We start from the raw sequence: 13954 nt of genomic DNA, 5'->3' as shown, positions 1-13954 counted from the left end.
CTGAGGAAAACAAAGGAGACACCATATTTAGGGTAATAATTAAGGAACATTATGCAATAAAAATATGAGTTCAAAGAGAAATGAGGAGAAAGAAAATCTAATTTCAGGAGACAAACACTGACATTTTAGAAATGATCAGATTTGTTGCAGACCCAGCTGTCTCACATTCCTTTTTGGATGAGGTGTGGAATATTAATAAATGAAATGCAATCTGTAATATAGTTATATAATCAGAATCCATACAGAAATATAATGGAGACTGAAACTAAACATATTTTTTTTAGGAATTTACACCCAATGAATGGTTAATCTCTTATCAAAATTCTCTACCAATTTGGGTAAGCAATGTAAGACACTTCTCAGAGAATGTTGTTAAGTCCTCATCACACCAAAAACTCAGTTCCAGAAATGCTAGTTTAGACCACTACTAATCTGACATGGTTCAGAATTCCCTTGGAAATACAATCTGTCCCTGGAAATATTTGGATTTTAGATGATCTGCTTCAGATTTCTCAGGGAGAACACAGAACCAGATATCTACCCTTTACTATCTATAGGCTGGTCCAGAGTTTGAATTGGCACTCACTAAAACCAAGACTGGATACAGAGAGACTGAGGATGTAATCATGCAATTTATAAAGTGCATACTTATTTGCAAATTGGGAAATTCATCTTACATTACTCAGAAAAGGGGAAAAGAAGACATTATACAGGTCCCCAATCACTTGGAATTGTAGTAAAGAACCAACATGACAAGTGAAAATCTTGTAAATACAAGATTTGTAAAATTTGTAAATACAAATACAAATACAAAATTTGTGTAAATACAAATCTTAAAGAAATCATAGAGCTTGCCTCAGTGGCATCATCACATTGAAACACTATCCCTCCTCCCAAAATGAAGTGATTGACGCAAATGAATTATCAAAGCTTATAAAGAAACAAAGAAAAAAGTCAGATCAAATCAGCATTGTTAGCATTTCAAAAAACGGAGGAAAAGCTGCCAACAACCATTTCACATTGAGTGAGACAATCAGAGGTGGCAACAAGCCACACAGTTCGAAATTGTGTTTCCTGTTGGGTCTGGATTGCACTAAATGTGTACATAGCCAGATCAAATGAAAATTATTTTTACTTTATTTGGTCATTTGTAGTTTTTATAATCATGCTAAGTAATTAACATCCAGGATTCTGGCAAAGAAAACAAAAAGCATCAGAATTACACAGTTGTTAATTCTTTTGAAGTGCTATTTTTGCATTACAAAGTAGATAAAGAGAGAAACTATAAACTTAAACAAAAAGTATCAGAATTATATAGTTGTTAATTATTTTGAAGTGCTGTTTTTGCATTAAAAAATGGATAAAGTGAGAAACTGCAAACTTAGTAAGGTCATCAAGTGCTTACTCCTTAATTGGCTTCCAGGTTCAAGGATGTGGTAAGTGCAACTTTACTTACTCCTGACACTCTTCTTTGCCCCCATAAACTAGTACCATTGGCTTGTGTGTGCATTTTTTGGACATACTTTTATTTGTCATAAATACATCTGATGCATGTCAGTTATCTTATCAGTCACTATTTATACTATATCCCCATGCGCCAACCATGTTATAAATATTCATCCTCTATTATGTGCTTGGCATTGACCAAATATTAAGAGCCAAGGTCACTCAGTCAAAATGAGCTTTCAAGAACCATCTAATAAATCAACTCAAACAAATTATTCACTGGTAAATTATCCTTCTTTCTGGGGGTTGTGAGAAGGATAGAGAATGGTCTGCTGCTACCGTAAACTAGTGTAATAAATAAACAAGATGGCTGGTTGTCAAGGGGTAAAAATTACACCATTGAAAATGCAATCAGGTTTCAGGGACCTTCATACTTAAACTCTTTGCAATAAGGAGAAACAGTATTTTATAGTTCAGCCTTGAAGGTCATTTTTTTAAACTGTAATTGAGAACTTAAGACTAATCACCATTAACTGTCATAGAAATATAAGAAAATATATCAACAATTAAAGCTTGTATCAAGCGATAAAACTATATGTTTCATTTAACATGGTATAGGAACTCTGTTTAGCTAGTGAAATCATCTACCATTGTAGCTAAAATTAAAACAAATATTTACTTAGTTGTTGATAAGTGATGTCCATTATTTATGCATTAGAACATTAAGATATCCTATTTTAAAACTAAGGTTATAACCAAAGTAGTCAAAACAGAATAAGTAAACAAAATTGCCCACAATTTCGCAAACACTTAAATAATCTTTTACTATGATTCAGATAATTCAAATAGTTTTAAATCTTGATGACTAGAAAAATGTATAGCTTAAAGGTGACTATTCATATCCCTTTGATCAAATAGTTACAGCCAGGTCATGGTAAAGGAATAATTTTTGCCTATTTTGGGGGTTACATTTTGTTTTTGCTTTGCTTTGTCTTTTTAGTCTGAGCGTATCTCAAGTCTGGCCACATCTTTCTGAGTGAAAATGACAGGGAGACCCAAGGATTTTCACATCAAAAGAAGCAAAACTCAAAAATAACCAACAACCAAAGAAGAAACAGTCCAATATAACAGCAAGAAGCCAAAATGCTCCTGGCTCATCCAACTGAGAACCTGAGATGTTCAAGGGGGTTTCATCTAGACTTTGTCATGTCTGGCCTGCAGTGGAAGTCACTGTGGAATGACTGCCGTTTCATCTTGTCTTGTTGTCTCCCCTGTACTGACATGCGTTTAGATATAGCTATCAAAGAAAGGATTAGTAACCTGGCCTGTTCTCAGACTGTTTTCTTTAACTGTTTGCCTCAAATGAAACCTGGCTCTCCACTATTGACAATGCTCCCGTCACATCACTTTTCAGCAGTAGCTCTCTTTCCTCCCAGGCCCTCCATACCACTAGCCATAGGAGAACAATATGAAGTGTCTTTAAGTCCCTGATCATCCTCTGAAGATTTTACCTCCTAGTTCAATCACTGTTTCTTATAAGAATTACTCCTGTCTTAGCTCTTGACAATATCAATATCCACATAGACATAGTCTGGCCTCTTTTTCCATAGCTCTTTTCCTCTGTTGACCAGCTACCACACTTCCATGGTCCTGCCTCAACCCTGACACTGTCATTACCAATATCTGCACTCTTTTTATGATCAGATTTTCAACAATTCCAATTGCGGGTCTTTTCTGCTTACTTTTTCTAGTTATTTGGATTGACGAAAGTCTATTGATCCTCTGTTCTTTGTGCTTGCTCTCATTCCCTTTGTATCCTTACTTTATTCCACATCCAGTTTAGGTATGTCAGTCCATCTATATGAGCACTCCTTTTCAGACACTCTCACTCTCGTTTTTCCTAACCTTATCTAGCTCATTTTCCCCCTCCCAGCAAAGCCCTAGCTCTGATTAAATCCAAATCTGCCTATTCTATGCCTGAATCCCCAGCTGAAGGCTGGAAAAAAATACACAATTATGCTGAATTATCTCACTTAAAGACTTCCCTGATGACTCAGATGGTAACGAAACTACCTGCACTGCAGGAGACCTGGGTTTAATCCCTGGATTGGGAAGATCCCCTGGAGGAGGGCATGGCAACACACTTCAGTATTCGTGCCTGGAGAATCCCCATGGACAGAGGAGCCTAGTGGGCTACAGTCCGTGGGCTCACAAAGAGTTGGACGTGACTGAGAGAGTAAGCACAGCACATAGCACATCTCACTTAAAACATTTCTTCTGAATGCTTAATGATGCCCAAAAGACCAATCCCTCTTTCATCTTCCCAAGCAACTATTATATTGTTTATTACAATCAAAGAGGTTGACAAGAGTTCCCACAACCACAGTTACTTATCCCATACGATATGCTCTGTGTTCCTTCACATTTTTATGGATGTTTATAACTAAGGCAACATTCTAAATCTTATGCTGCTTCTTCAAGAAAAACATTCCAGCTATTCCTTTCACTTTCTTCAAATATTCAAAAAAATTGGATTTTTTCAATTCTCCTTTCATCTTAATCAAATCCTCACTTTCCATCAGATCATTCTCATCAAAATAGAAACATGCTAACTATATGCAGATAATACCACCCTTATGGCAGAAAGTGAGGAAGAACTAAAGCCCTCTTGATGAAAGTGAAAGAGGAGAGTGAAAAAATTGGCTTAAAGCTCAACATTCAGAAAACGAAGATCATGGCTTCCAGTCCCATCACTTCATGAAAAATAGAGGGGGAAAGAGTGGACACAGTGTCTGACTTTATTTTTCTGGGCTCCAAAATCAGTGCAGATTGTGATTGCAGCCATGAAATTAAAAGATGCTTACTCCTTTCCTTGGAAGGAAAGTTATAACCAACCTAGACAACATATTAAAAAGCAGAGACATTACTTTGCCAACAAAGGTCCATCTAGTCAAGGCTATGGTTTTTCCAGTGGTCATGTATGGATGTGAGAGTTGGACTGTGAAGAATGCTGAGTGCCGAAAAATTGATGCTTTTGAACTGTGGTGTTGGAAAAGACTCTTGAGAGTCCCTTGGACTGCAAGGACATCCAACCAGTCCATCCTAAAGATCAGTCCTGAGTGTTCATTGGAGGGACTGATGTTGAAGCTGAAACTCCAATACTTTGGCCACACGATGAGAAGAGCTGACTCATTTGAAAAGATCCTGGTGCTGGGAGGGATTGGGGGCAGGAGGAGAAGGGGATGACAGAGGATGAGATAGTTGGATGGTATCACCGACTTGATGGACATGGGTTTGGGTGGACTCCAGGAGTTGGTGATGGACAGGGAGGCCTGGTGTACTGTGGTTCATGGGGTCGCAAAGAGTCGGAGACCACTGAGCAACTGAACTGAACTGAACAGTCCTCAACTCCAAGCTTTCCATCTAACAGCTGCTGCTGCTGCTAAGTCGCTTCATTCGTGTTCGACTCTGTGCAACCCCATAGACGGCAGCCGACCCTGTCCTTGGGATTCTCCAGGCAAGAACACTGGAGTGGGTTGCCATTTCCTTCTCCAATGCATGAAAGTGAAAAGTGAAAGTGAAGTCACTCAGTCGTGTCCGACTCTTAGTGACCCCATGGACTGCAGCCTACCAGAATCCTCCACCCATGGGATTTTCCAGGCAAGAGTACTGGAGTGGGTTGCCATTGCCTTCTCCACATCTAACAGCACCAGTCCCCAATTTATCACTTCTCATTTTCTTTTGAACCCCTCTAATGAGACAATTTTGTATACTACTCTACTAAAATTGCTTTCATTGAGATCACAGGTGACCTCCAAATTGCTCAATCTAGCTGTCAGTACTTGGTCCTCACATTTCTTAACCTGTAGTAGTATTTGATGGAGTGGATCCCTCCTTCCTCTTTCAAAGCTTTTATTCCCTTTGCTTCAAGATATCACATTCACCTAGTTTGTCTCTTATCCTTTGTCTCCTTCTCAGTATCTTTCTCAGATTCCCCTTCTGTTCCTATTTCTAAATGTAGACATGCCCAGAAATCATAAGCCTTTTCTGTCCCTTGTTGCTGCTGTGCTGTGCTCGGTCCTGTCTGATTCTCTGTGACCCCATGGAGTGTAGCCCACCAGGCTCCTCTGTCCATGGAATTCTTCAGGCAAGAATATTGGAGTTGGGTGCTGTGCCCACCCCCAGGGGATCTTCCCAACACCAGGCTCCAACTCTTACATCTCCTGCATTGGCAGGTGGATTCTTCATCACTACCCCACCTAGGAAGCCCTTTCTGCCCTCTATCTGCACTCAACTAGAAATCTCATCTGGGACAACTCTCACATATATATTCCCAGACCAAATCTCTCCATTGTGCCCTGGATACAACCACATTATGCCCTGGATACAACCACATTGTGCCCTGGATACAACCACAGTCAATTGTGCTCTGTAACACTTAATACAAATTTATTCCAAAGCGATTGATATTAGAGAACTATTTGAGCATAAAGCTAATTTAAAAATTGCTTTGACTTATGGCAATTTTGTTCTACCATGTACATATGTTTCTTAGCAGTAGAAATTTTAATTTTGTTTTATTTATTTACCTACAGACTTGGTTTTATGTTTTGGTTTTCTGATCATATAACCATACCAGGAATACCATGGATAGTCAATAAATATTTGTTAAATGAATGAATAAATGGGTTCAGGAGATCTTGTAAAGTCTGAGGGATATACGCAAACTGTTTTGTACAAGTGCAATTTTCTGAAGAAAGAGACATACTTTCCTGTATTTTCAAAGAGATTCCTAACTACCTGCCCACATACACACAAAGGAAAAAAAAAAAAAAACAGTAATGATATAATTCTAACAATGACTCATTAGGACTTTTTTCTGACCCTCAGAAGTAAGACTACATTAATTAAAACACTCATATAGAATAATAATGCTAAAGTATTACTTATAGATTTAAAAAGTACACCCAATTGTTTAAAAAATAATAGAATTTGGAACTCAGAATGACAGTATTGCTACTGCTTTTGGTTTTTCTGGGTTTGCTTAAATTTAAAAATATATCTTGATATCTTTATTACAAAGGTATTAAACATTTACCATAGATCTGAACTCAGAAAAGTGACCTGTAAATCATTTATAATTCTATTGTACAGTGTTACTATTTCACAGTATACTCCTTCAGGCTCATTTCTATGCATGAGAGTTATTCTTTATAGATGGACAAATCTTCTTGTAATACAAATAAGTCTCCTCCATTTGTTCTCTACAAGTTTTAAGTATAATATGAAGTACCAACTGAATTTTTTAAAGTTTGAAAATGAGAACTAAAGTAAAAGCAAAACAGTCTACAGAACAAACAAAATAGATGGTTAAAAGAAATCCTTGCAAAGAATGTATTATTCACAGAAGTTTTTAACCATTTATTTATGCTTACACTATTCTTATTTTATAAAATACCATATACTTGGTTACTCAGTCTCTACAAAATATTCTAGAAATAGAAAATTTTAAATGGAGGACAGAGAGACTGCTACAGGTAGTCATACTGACAACAATAAAATGAAGCTTGACAAAATAGAAAAAAATAGAGACAAGCTTAAATATCCCCAGAGTAGAGTAATATGAGGCCATTTAGTATAGGAGTAAAAGGCCCTAAACAGCGCAATTGCTCCCAAGGTCACAGTTTTACAGCCAATATAATAAAAGTCATAAGAATCACTGAGGGGAAAAAATATTTTATTGTAGTACTCTCTGGATTAAGAATGAATCCAGGTAGTCAAAATTTTCAAAGTATTAAAGCTTTAGATATTAGAACTGTTTGGCTCTTTAGACTGACCCATTTTCCAAGAATTACTGTTTAAGTACTATAGTGAAAATATTTGCTTTTATATTGAGAAATACATGTTTACAAATGATATGGTAGTAAGATGTGTGGCTCAAAGATAAGGAGGGTGCACTTTTAAATTATTTACAACACTGTCCTTTGTATTTGAGGAATAGAGATAAACTAAAAGTTTGGTTGAAAGGTTTATATATAGAAAAAGGGAAAATAAAGGTAATTACTAGGGTGATATTAAAAATTTTAGAAAGAGATTATATACAAACATGAAGCAACTGAAATAGAGACTATGGAAATAATTTCTTGGTTTCCTCCTTGTCAGCCTTAATCTAGAATGAGCCAACACTTGAGTCAAATGGTCCCAGCTCATACCTCACAGAAACCAATCTCAAAGCACAAACTTTCAGCCAATATTGTTTGAACTGACTGACTATTAGGCATGTGGTGGTTTAATTGCTAAGTCGTGTCCAACTCTTTCAATCCCATGAACTGTAGCACACCAGGCTCTTCTGTCCATAAGATTTTCCAGGAAAGGATAATGGAGTTGGTTGCCATGCCCTCCTCCAGGGGATCTTCCCAACTCAGAGATCAAACCCAGGTCTCCTGCACTGCAGGCAGATTCTTTACCAACCTTATTCTTATTGACATGGCAGCCAACATTCTTCTAAGCTCTTCTCAACATTATCCTCTATATGAAGGAAAGTGCCACATTACCATTCCTAGTGAAATAGTTGTTGACTTTATACCTGTTGAAAATTAGTTGAACATTTTCATTTGCTAAAATTACTATAATCCAAAGAAAAATTACCTTTAAGGCTGTTTTGAACTTCTAAAGCTATATCAAGAGCATTAAAGGGCAGAACTGGTTCGTTGGCAATTTGCAAAATCACTTCTCCTGAGAGCTGAAAGAAAAAAAATACTAGAATTTAGTATTAAGGGTTTTTGTTTGTTTTTCATTATTTCATGCAATTTTACACTCTTATCTAGAGTAAAAAAAAAAGAGGGCAAATTTATTTTTATAATATTTCTTTTTTTAAAAATCTTTAAAAAATTTTTGTCTTTCTGTAAAGAAAAAAAAAAAAGTCCTCAGTATATTTTCCATGTCTTAGATTAGTATAAGGAGATAAAATATTTTCTTTCTTTTGGGCTAAAATATTAAGAAATAGTTTCCCTAGTTGAAGGAGTTGTTAAAAATAAACTTTAAAACAATTCCTTATAAAACAGTTCAGAATGTCACATGATAAAATCATCAAGAGGAACAACTGCAAATCAATAGCTGGTTATAGGAGCTAGGAAAATTCCAGACAAAATTAATGATCAGTTAATTTCATGTAAGATATAATTTTTAAAATCCTTTAAAATCCACATCAGTTCAGTCACTCAGTTGTGTCCAACTCTTTGCAACCCATGAATCACAGCACGCCAGGCCTCCCTGTCCATCACCAACTCCTGGAGTTCACTCAAACTCAAGTCCATCGAGTCAGTGGTGCCATCCAGCCATCTCATCCTCTGTCATCCCCTTCTCCTTCTGCCCCCAATCCCTCTCAGCATCAGTCTTTTCCAATGAGTCAACTCTTCGCATGAGGTGGCCAAAGTACTGGAGTTTCAGCTTCAGCATCATTCTCTCCAAAGAAATCCCAGGGCTGATCTCCTTCAGAATGGACTGGTTGGATCTCCTTGCAGTCCAAGGGACTCTCAAGAGTCTTCTCCAACACCACAGTTCAAAAGCATCAATTCTTCGGCGCTCGGCTTTCTTAGTCCAACTCTCACATCCATACATGACCACTGGAAAAACCATAGCCTTGACTAGACAGACTTTTGTTGGCAAAGTAATGTCTCTGCTTTTGAATATGCTATCTAGGTTGGTCATAACTTTCCTTCCAAGGAGTAAGCATCTTTTAGTTTCAGGGCTGTAGTCACCATCTGCAGTGATTTTGGAGCCCCCAAAAATAAAGTCTGACACTGTTTCCACATACTTCATGCTTTGCTATATTCGTAATCAGTTTTCCAAACTTTATCAAAACTAATACCATTTATACGTCTCTGAGATCAATGTTTAAATTAAATTATAAAAATACAAAAATTTAAATGGCATTCTCTAAACTCACACCTGGAATTTTCACACATGAATATGTTTCTACCACTGCACTCCAAAACTGGGTCTGAAAACCAACATATGCACTACAGCTGAACTAGCATCTGCTTAATAGACTGAACAAGTCATATGCATTTTTATACATCTCTAAGGAACTTAGGGCTGGGGGCAAATGCCATTGTTACTCCCCAGCCCCCCAAGTGATATTTAATATTTACCTTGGCTTAACAAATGTCCCTACATCTCTTTTAACCCTGAGCTGGCACATAGGGAAATTTGTGTTGATATTATTAATGTACTATGAGATTTTGTTAATGAATGAAAATGTTGTCTTGTGAAACTACACAGGGGAAATGAACACACTAATTTGAGACCATAAAGAACATATAAAAGAAGCAACTTACAAGGAGAATGTGATGTTAAATATTCAAATCCACACATTTAACAAGGGTCAAATTTCATTTAATATTTAAAAGTTATATTTCCCAGTTGTTTGCACAATTTATATCATAATGAAAGTACAGCTTGAGGAAATGTATTTCTTAGGAACAGGAAAAGAAAACACCTTTGAGATCCCTTTATTTCTTTGAGATATTTTTCTCCCAGTGTAACAACCACTGCTCCCCAAATGCCTCAAGTATTTTGCAGCATTTTATCCTCAGCATATGATCACAAAAATCCTAGGCAACTGCCTACTTTGACTATGCTGTTAGCTATTCAGGAGAAAAAGCATTATATGCAACATGTTGATATGAATCCTGTTTCTAGCCCACTCCACCCCTTCTAAACCATGTATGGAAAACCAGTATTTGGAAATAAATTATTTGTAAAAGGAATGTTTAAAGAAGATTAAGAGGCATTATGGTTTCTTTTTTCCAATTTGCATTGGAAATAGAAACTACAGAACAGACATGTTTTGTTTACATTTTTGGAATCTGGAAACCACGCATTACAAAAGATTAAAATAAAAGAATTGGAAGGCAGGAGAAAGGCAGCTTCTTCTTGTGCTGCTGGAGAAGCTGTTTTGTTTTGGGTCTTTTGAGTCATTTGGCAGCTAGAACAACTAGAATATAAACCAGCCACCTTGCTATGTTTCAAAAAGAAGCTGGTAACAAATCCTGGGACTTCCAAGGCACCTGGCCCACAATGGAATGCTTCAAGTAAATAGGCTTTATTTGCATCTTCAATCACATGAGGGAGATTTGTATATGCTGTGCCATGCAGTGAGAAGAGACAAACCATACTGCATACCCTTTTTGTGGATTCTGGAATTCATTTTTATTGAGGCATGACAAAGTAACTTTCCTTTGCATTTAAATAAGGCTCCTTTCTTTTCAAAGTTCTTTATACACATTTTGTTATCTCATTTAAGTATCTTGCCAGGTCTAGAGGCAGATCAGTTCAGTTCAGTTCAGTTGGTCAATGTATCCACTCTTCGCAACGGTATGGACTGAAGCATGCCAGGCTTCCCAGTCCATCACCAACACATGGAGCTTGCTCAAACTCATGTCCATCGAGTTGGTGATACCATCTAACCATCTCATCCTCTGTCATCCCCTTCTCCTTATGCCTTCAATCTTTCCCAGCATCAGGGTCTTTTCCAATGAGTCAGTTCTTCACATCAGGTGGCCAAAAGTATTGGAGCTTCAGCTTCAGCATCAGGCCTTCCAATGAATATTCAGAACTGATGTCCTTTAGGATTGACTGGTTTGATCTCCTTGCTGTCCAAGGGACTCTCAAGAGTTCTCCAACACCACAGCTCAAAAGCACCAATACTTTGAGGCTGAGCTTTCTTTATGCTGCAACTCTCTAATCCATACATGACTACTGGAAAAACCATAGCTTTGAGTATGTGGACTTTTGTTGGCAAAGTAATGTTTCTGCTTTTTAATATGCTGTCTAGGTTTGTCTTAGCTGTTTTTTCCAAGGATCAAGTGTCTTAATTTCATGGCTGCAGTCATCATCTGCAGTAATTTTGGGGACCAAGAAAATAAAGTCTGTCACCGGTTCCAATTTTTCCCCATCTATTTGCCATGAAGTGATGGGACCGGATGCCATGATCTTGGTTTTTTGAATGTTGAGTTTTAAGTCAGTTTTTTTTTCACTCTTTTCTTTCACTTTCATCAAAAGGCTCTTAAGTTCCTCTTCATTTTCTGCCATAAGTGTCATGTTATCATCATATCTGAGGTTGTTGATATTTCTCCTGGCAATCTTGATTCCATCTTGTGCTTCATCCAATCTGGCATTTCACATGAAGTACTTTGGATATAAATTAAATAAACAAGGTGACAACATACAGCCTTGACATCCTCCTTTACCAATTTTGCACCAGTCCATGGTTCCATGTCCAATTCTAACCATTGCTTCCCGACCTGCATACAGATTTCTCAAGAGGCAGGTCAGGTGGTCTGGTATTTTTATCTCTTTAAGAATTTTCCACAGTTTGTTGTGATCTACACAGTCAAAGGCTTTAGCATAGTCAATGAAGCAGAAGTAGATTTTTTTCTGGAATTCTCTTGCTTTTTGTATGATCCAGTGAATGTTGGCAATTTGATGTCTGGTTCCTCTGCCTTTTCTAAGTCCAGCTTGCATATCTGGAAGTTCTTGGTACACATATGGTTGAGACTTAGCTTGGGGAATTTTGAGCATTACTTTGGTATCATGTGATATGAGTCCAATTGTGCCATAGTTTGAACCTTCTTTGACATTACTCTTCTTTGGAACTGGAATGAAAACTGACCTTTTCTAGTCCTGTAGCCACTGCTGAGGTTTCCAAATTTGCTGGCATATTGAGTGAAGCACTTTCACAGCATCATCTTTTAGGATTTGAAATAGCTCAACTGGAATTCCATCACTTCCACTAGCTTTGTTCATAGTAATGCTTCCTAAGGTCAACTTGATTCCACACAAGATGTCTGGCTCTAGGTGAATGATCACACCATCATGGTTATCTGGGTGTTTAAGATCTTTTTTTCATAGTTCTTCTGTGTATTCTTGCCACCTCTTCTTTATGTCTTCTGTTTCTGTTAGGTCCATACCATTCCTATCCTTTATTATGCCCATCTTTGTGTGAAAAGTTCCCTTGGTATCTCTAATTTTCTTAAAGAAATCTCTAGTCTTTCCCATTCTATTGTTTTCTTCTATTTCTTTGCAACTGGTCACTTAGGAAGTCTTTCTTATTGCTCCTAGCTATTCTTTGGAATTCTGCATTCAGATAGATATATATTTCCTTTTCTCCTTCACCTTTCACTTCTCTTCTTTCCTTAGCTATTTGTCAGGCCTTCTCAGATAGTGGAGGAATTAATCCTATACTGAAAACAGTGAGTATAAGCCTTACTAAGTTGCAGTTAAGATAGTAACATAGGAGGTTCCTGAACTCCCCTCCTCCCACAGATACATTGAGTCTACAGCTATACATGAAACCATTCCCCATTGAAAAATAAAATCCAGAAATCAGATGAAATGACCCTGGCACGCTGGTGGAACAATAATAAAAAAAACACATGGAAATGAATAAGGCCTGAGACATGCTCTTGCTATAAACTCCACCCCATCACAGTGATATACAATAGGAAATGAACTCAGAAGTCTCAATTTCTCCTTGAAGAGGAAATGTTAAGACCCAACATCTAAAGGCTCAACTTTTAAGACTTCCAACCAAGGGATAAAATATCAAGCCCTGAAGGACAAAAAGCCTCTGTCCACATGGTATACAACACTACAGCCAACAAAGAAACAGTCCCTAATGGACTCAAGAGGACTCACTGCAGTTCCCCACCTCAGGCTCAGTACAGAGGAAAAATGCCCACCATCCAGCCTTTACCTGAAGAGGTCTTATTGAATACTTTAAATGTTGCTGCCTGCAGGTCACATCTCTTATTTAGCCCTAGGGACACAACTCAATCATCAGTGGAGAACAGGGAAGCCAATTGAAAGATATACCCATCTGAATGCAGGATTCCAGAGAATAGCAAGGAGAGATAAGAAAACCTTTTTAAGTGAAAAGTGGAGGTAAATAAAAAAAAATAAAAAAACAATAGATTGGGAAAGACTAGAGATCTCTTCAAGAAAATTAGAGATATCAAGGGAACATTTCCTGCAATGATAGACACAATATAGGACAGAAAGAGTTTGGACCTAACAGAAGAGGAAGATATTAAGAAAAGTTGGCAAGAATACACAGAAGAACTATACAAAAAGATCTTAATAACCTGGATAACCACAATGATGTGCTTACTCACCTAGAATCAGACATCCTAGAGTGTGAAGTCAAGTGTGCCTTGGGAAGCATCACTATGAACAAAGCTAGGGGAAGTAACAAAATACCAACTGAGCTATTTCAAATCCTAAAAGATGATGCTGTGAAAGTGCTACACTCAATATGCCAGCAAATTTGGAAAACTCAGCAGTGGCTACAGGACTAGAAAAAGTAAGTTTCCATTACAATCCCAAAGAAGGGTATTGCCAGAGAAGGTTCAAACTACTACACCATTGCAATCATTTCACACTCTAGCAAGGTAATGCTCAACATCCTTCTAGCTAGGCTTCAACAGTACATGAACCTAGAACTTCC

General features: G+C 37.4%; 1 protein-coding gene across 6 annotated transcripts in view; it reads right to left on the bottom strand.

The window, feature by feature from the left end:
• The window catches only part of NAALADL2 (N-acetylated alpha-linked acidic dipeptidase like 2), a 1274580-nt gene that overhangs the window by 95773 nt on the left and 1164853 nt on the right, over positions 1–13954 (bottom strand). For all 6 annotated transcript variants that reach the window (XM_086394834.1, XM_086394828.1, XM_086394822.1 and 3 more), the window contains one exon: positions 8095–8188. In XM_086394834.1, the coding sequence (XP_086250960.1) occupies positions 8095–8188 (94 nt within the window). The remainder of the gene's footprint in view (positions 1–8094; positions 8189–13954) is intronic.

Source organism: Bos grunniens, chromosome 1 (assembly GCF_055505025.1).
Source record: "Bos grunniens cultivar Pamir isolate PY7600 chromosome 1, Bosgru_T2T1.0, whole genome shotgun sequence".
Taxonomy (NCBI): domain Eukaryota; kingdom Metazoa; phylum Chordata; class Mammalia; order Artiodactyla; family Bovidae; genus Bos; species Bos grunniens.
This window is presented reverse-complemented; position numbering and strand designations above follow the sequence as displayed.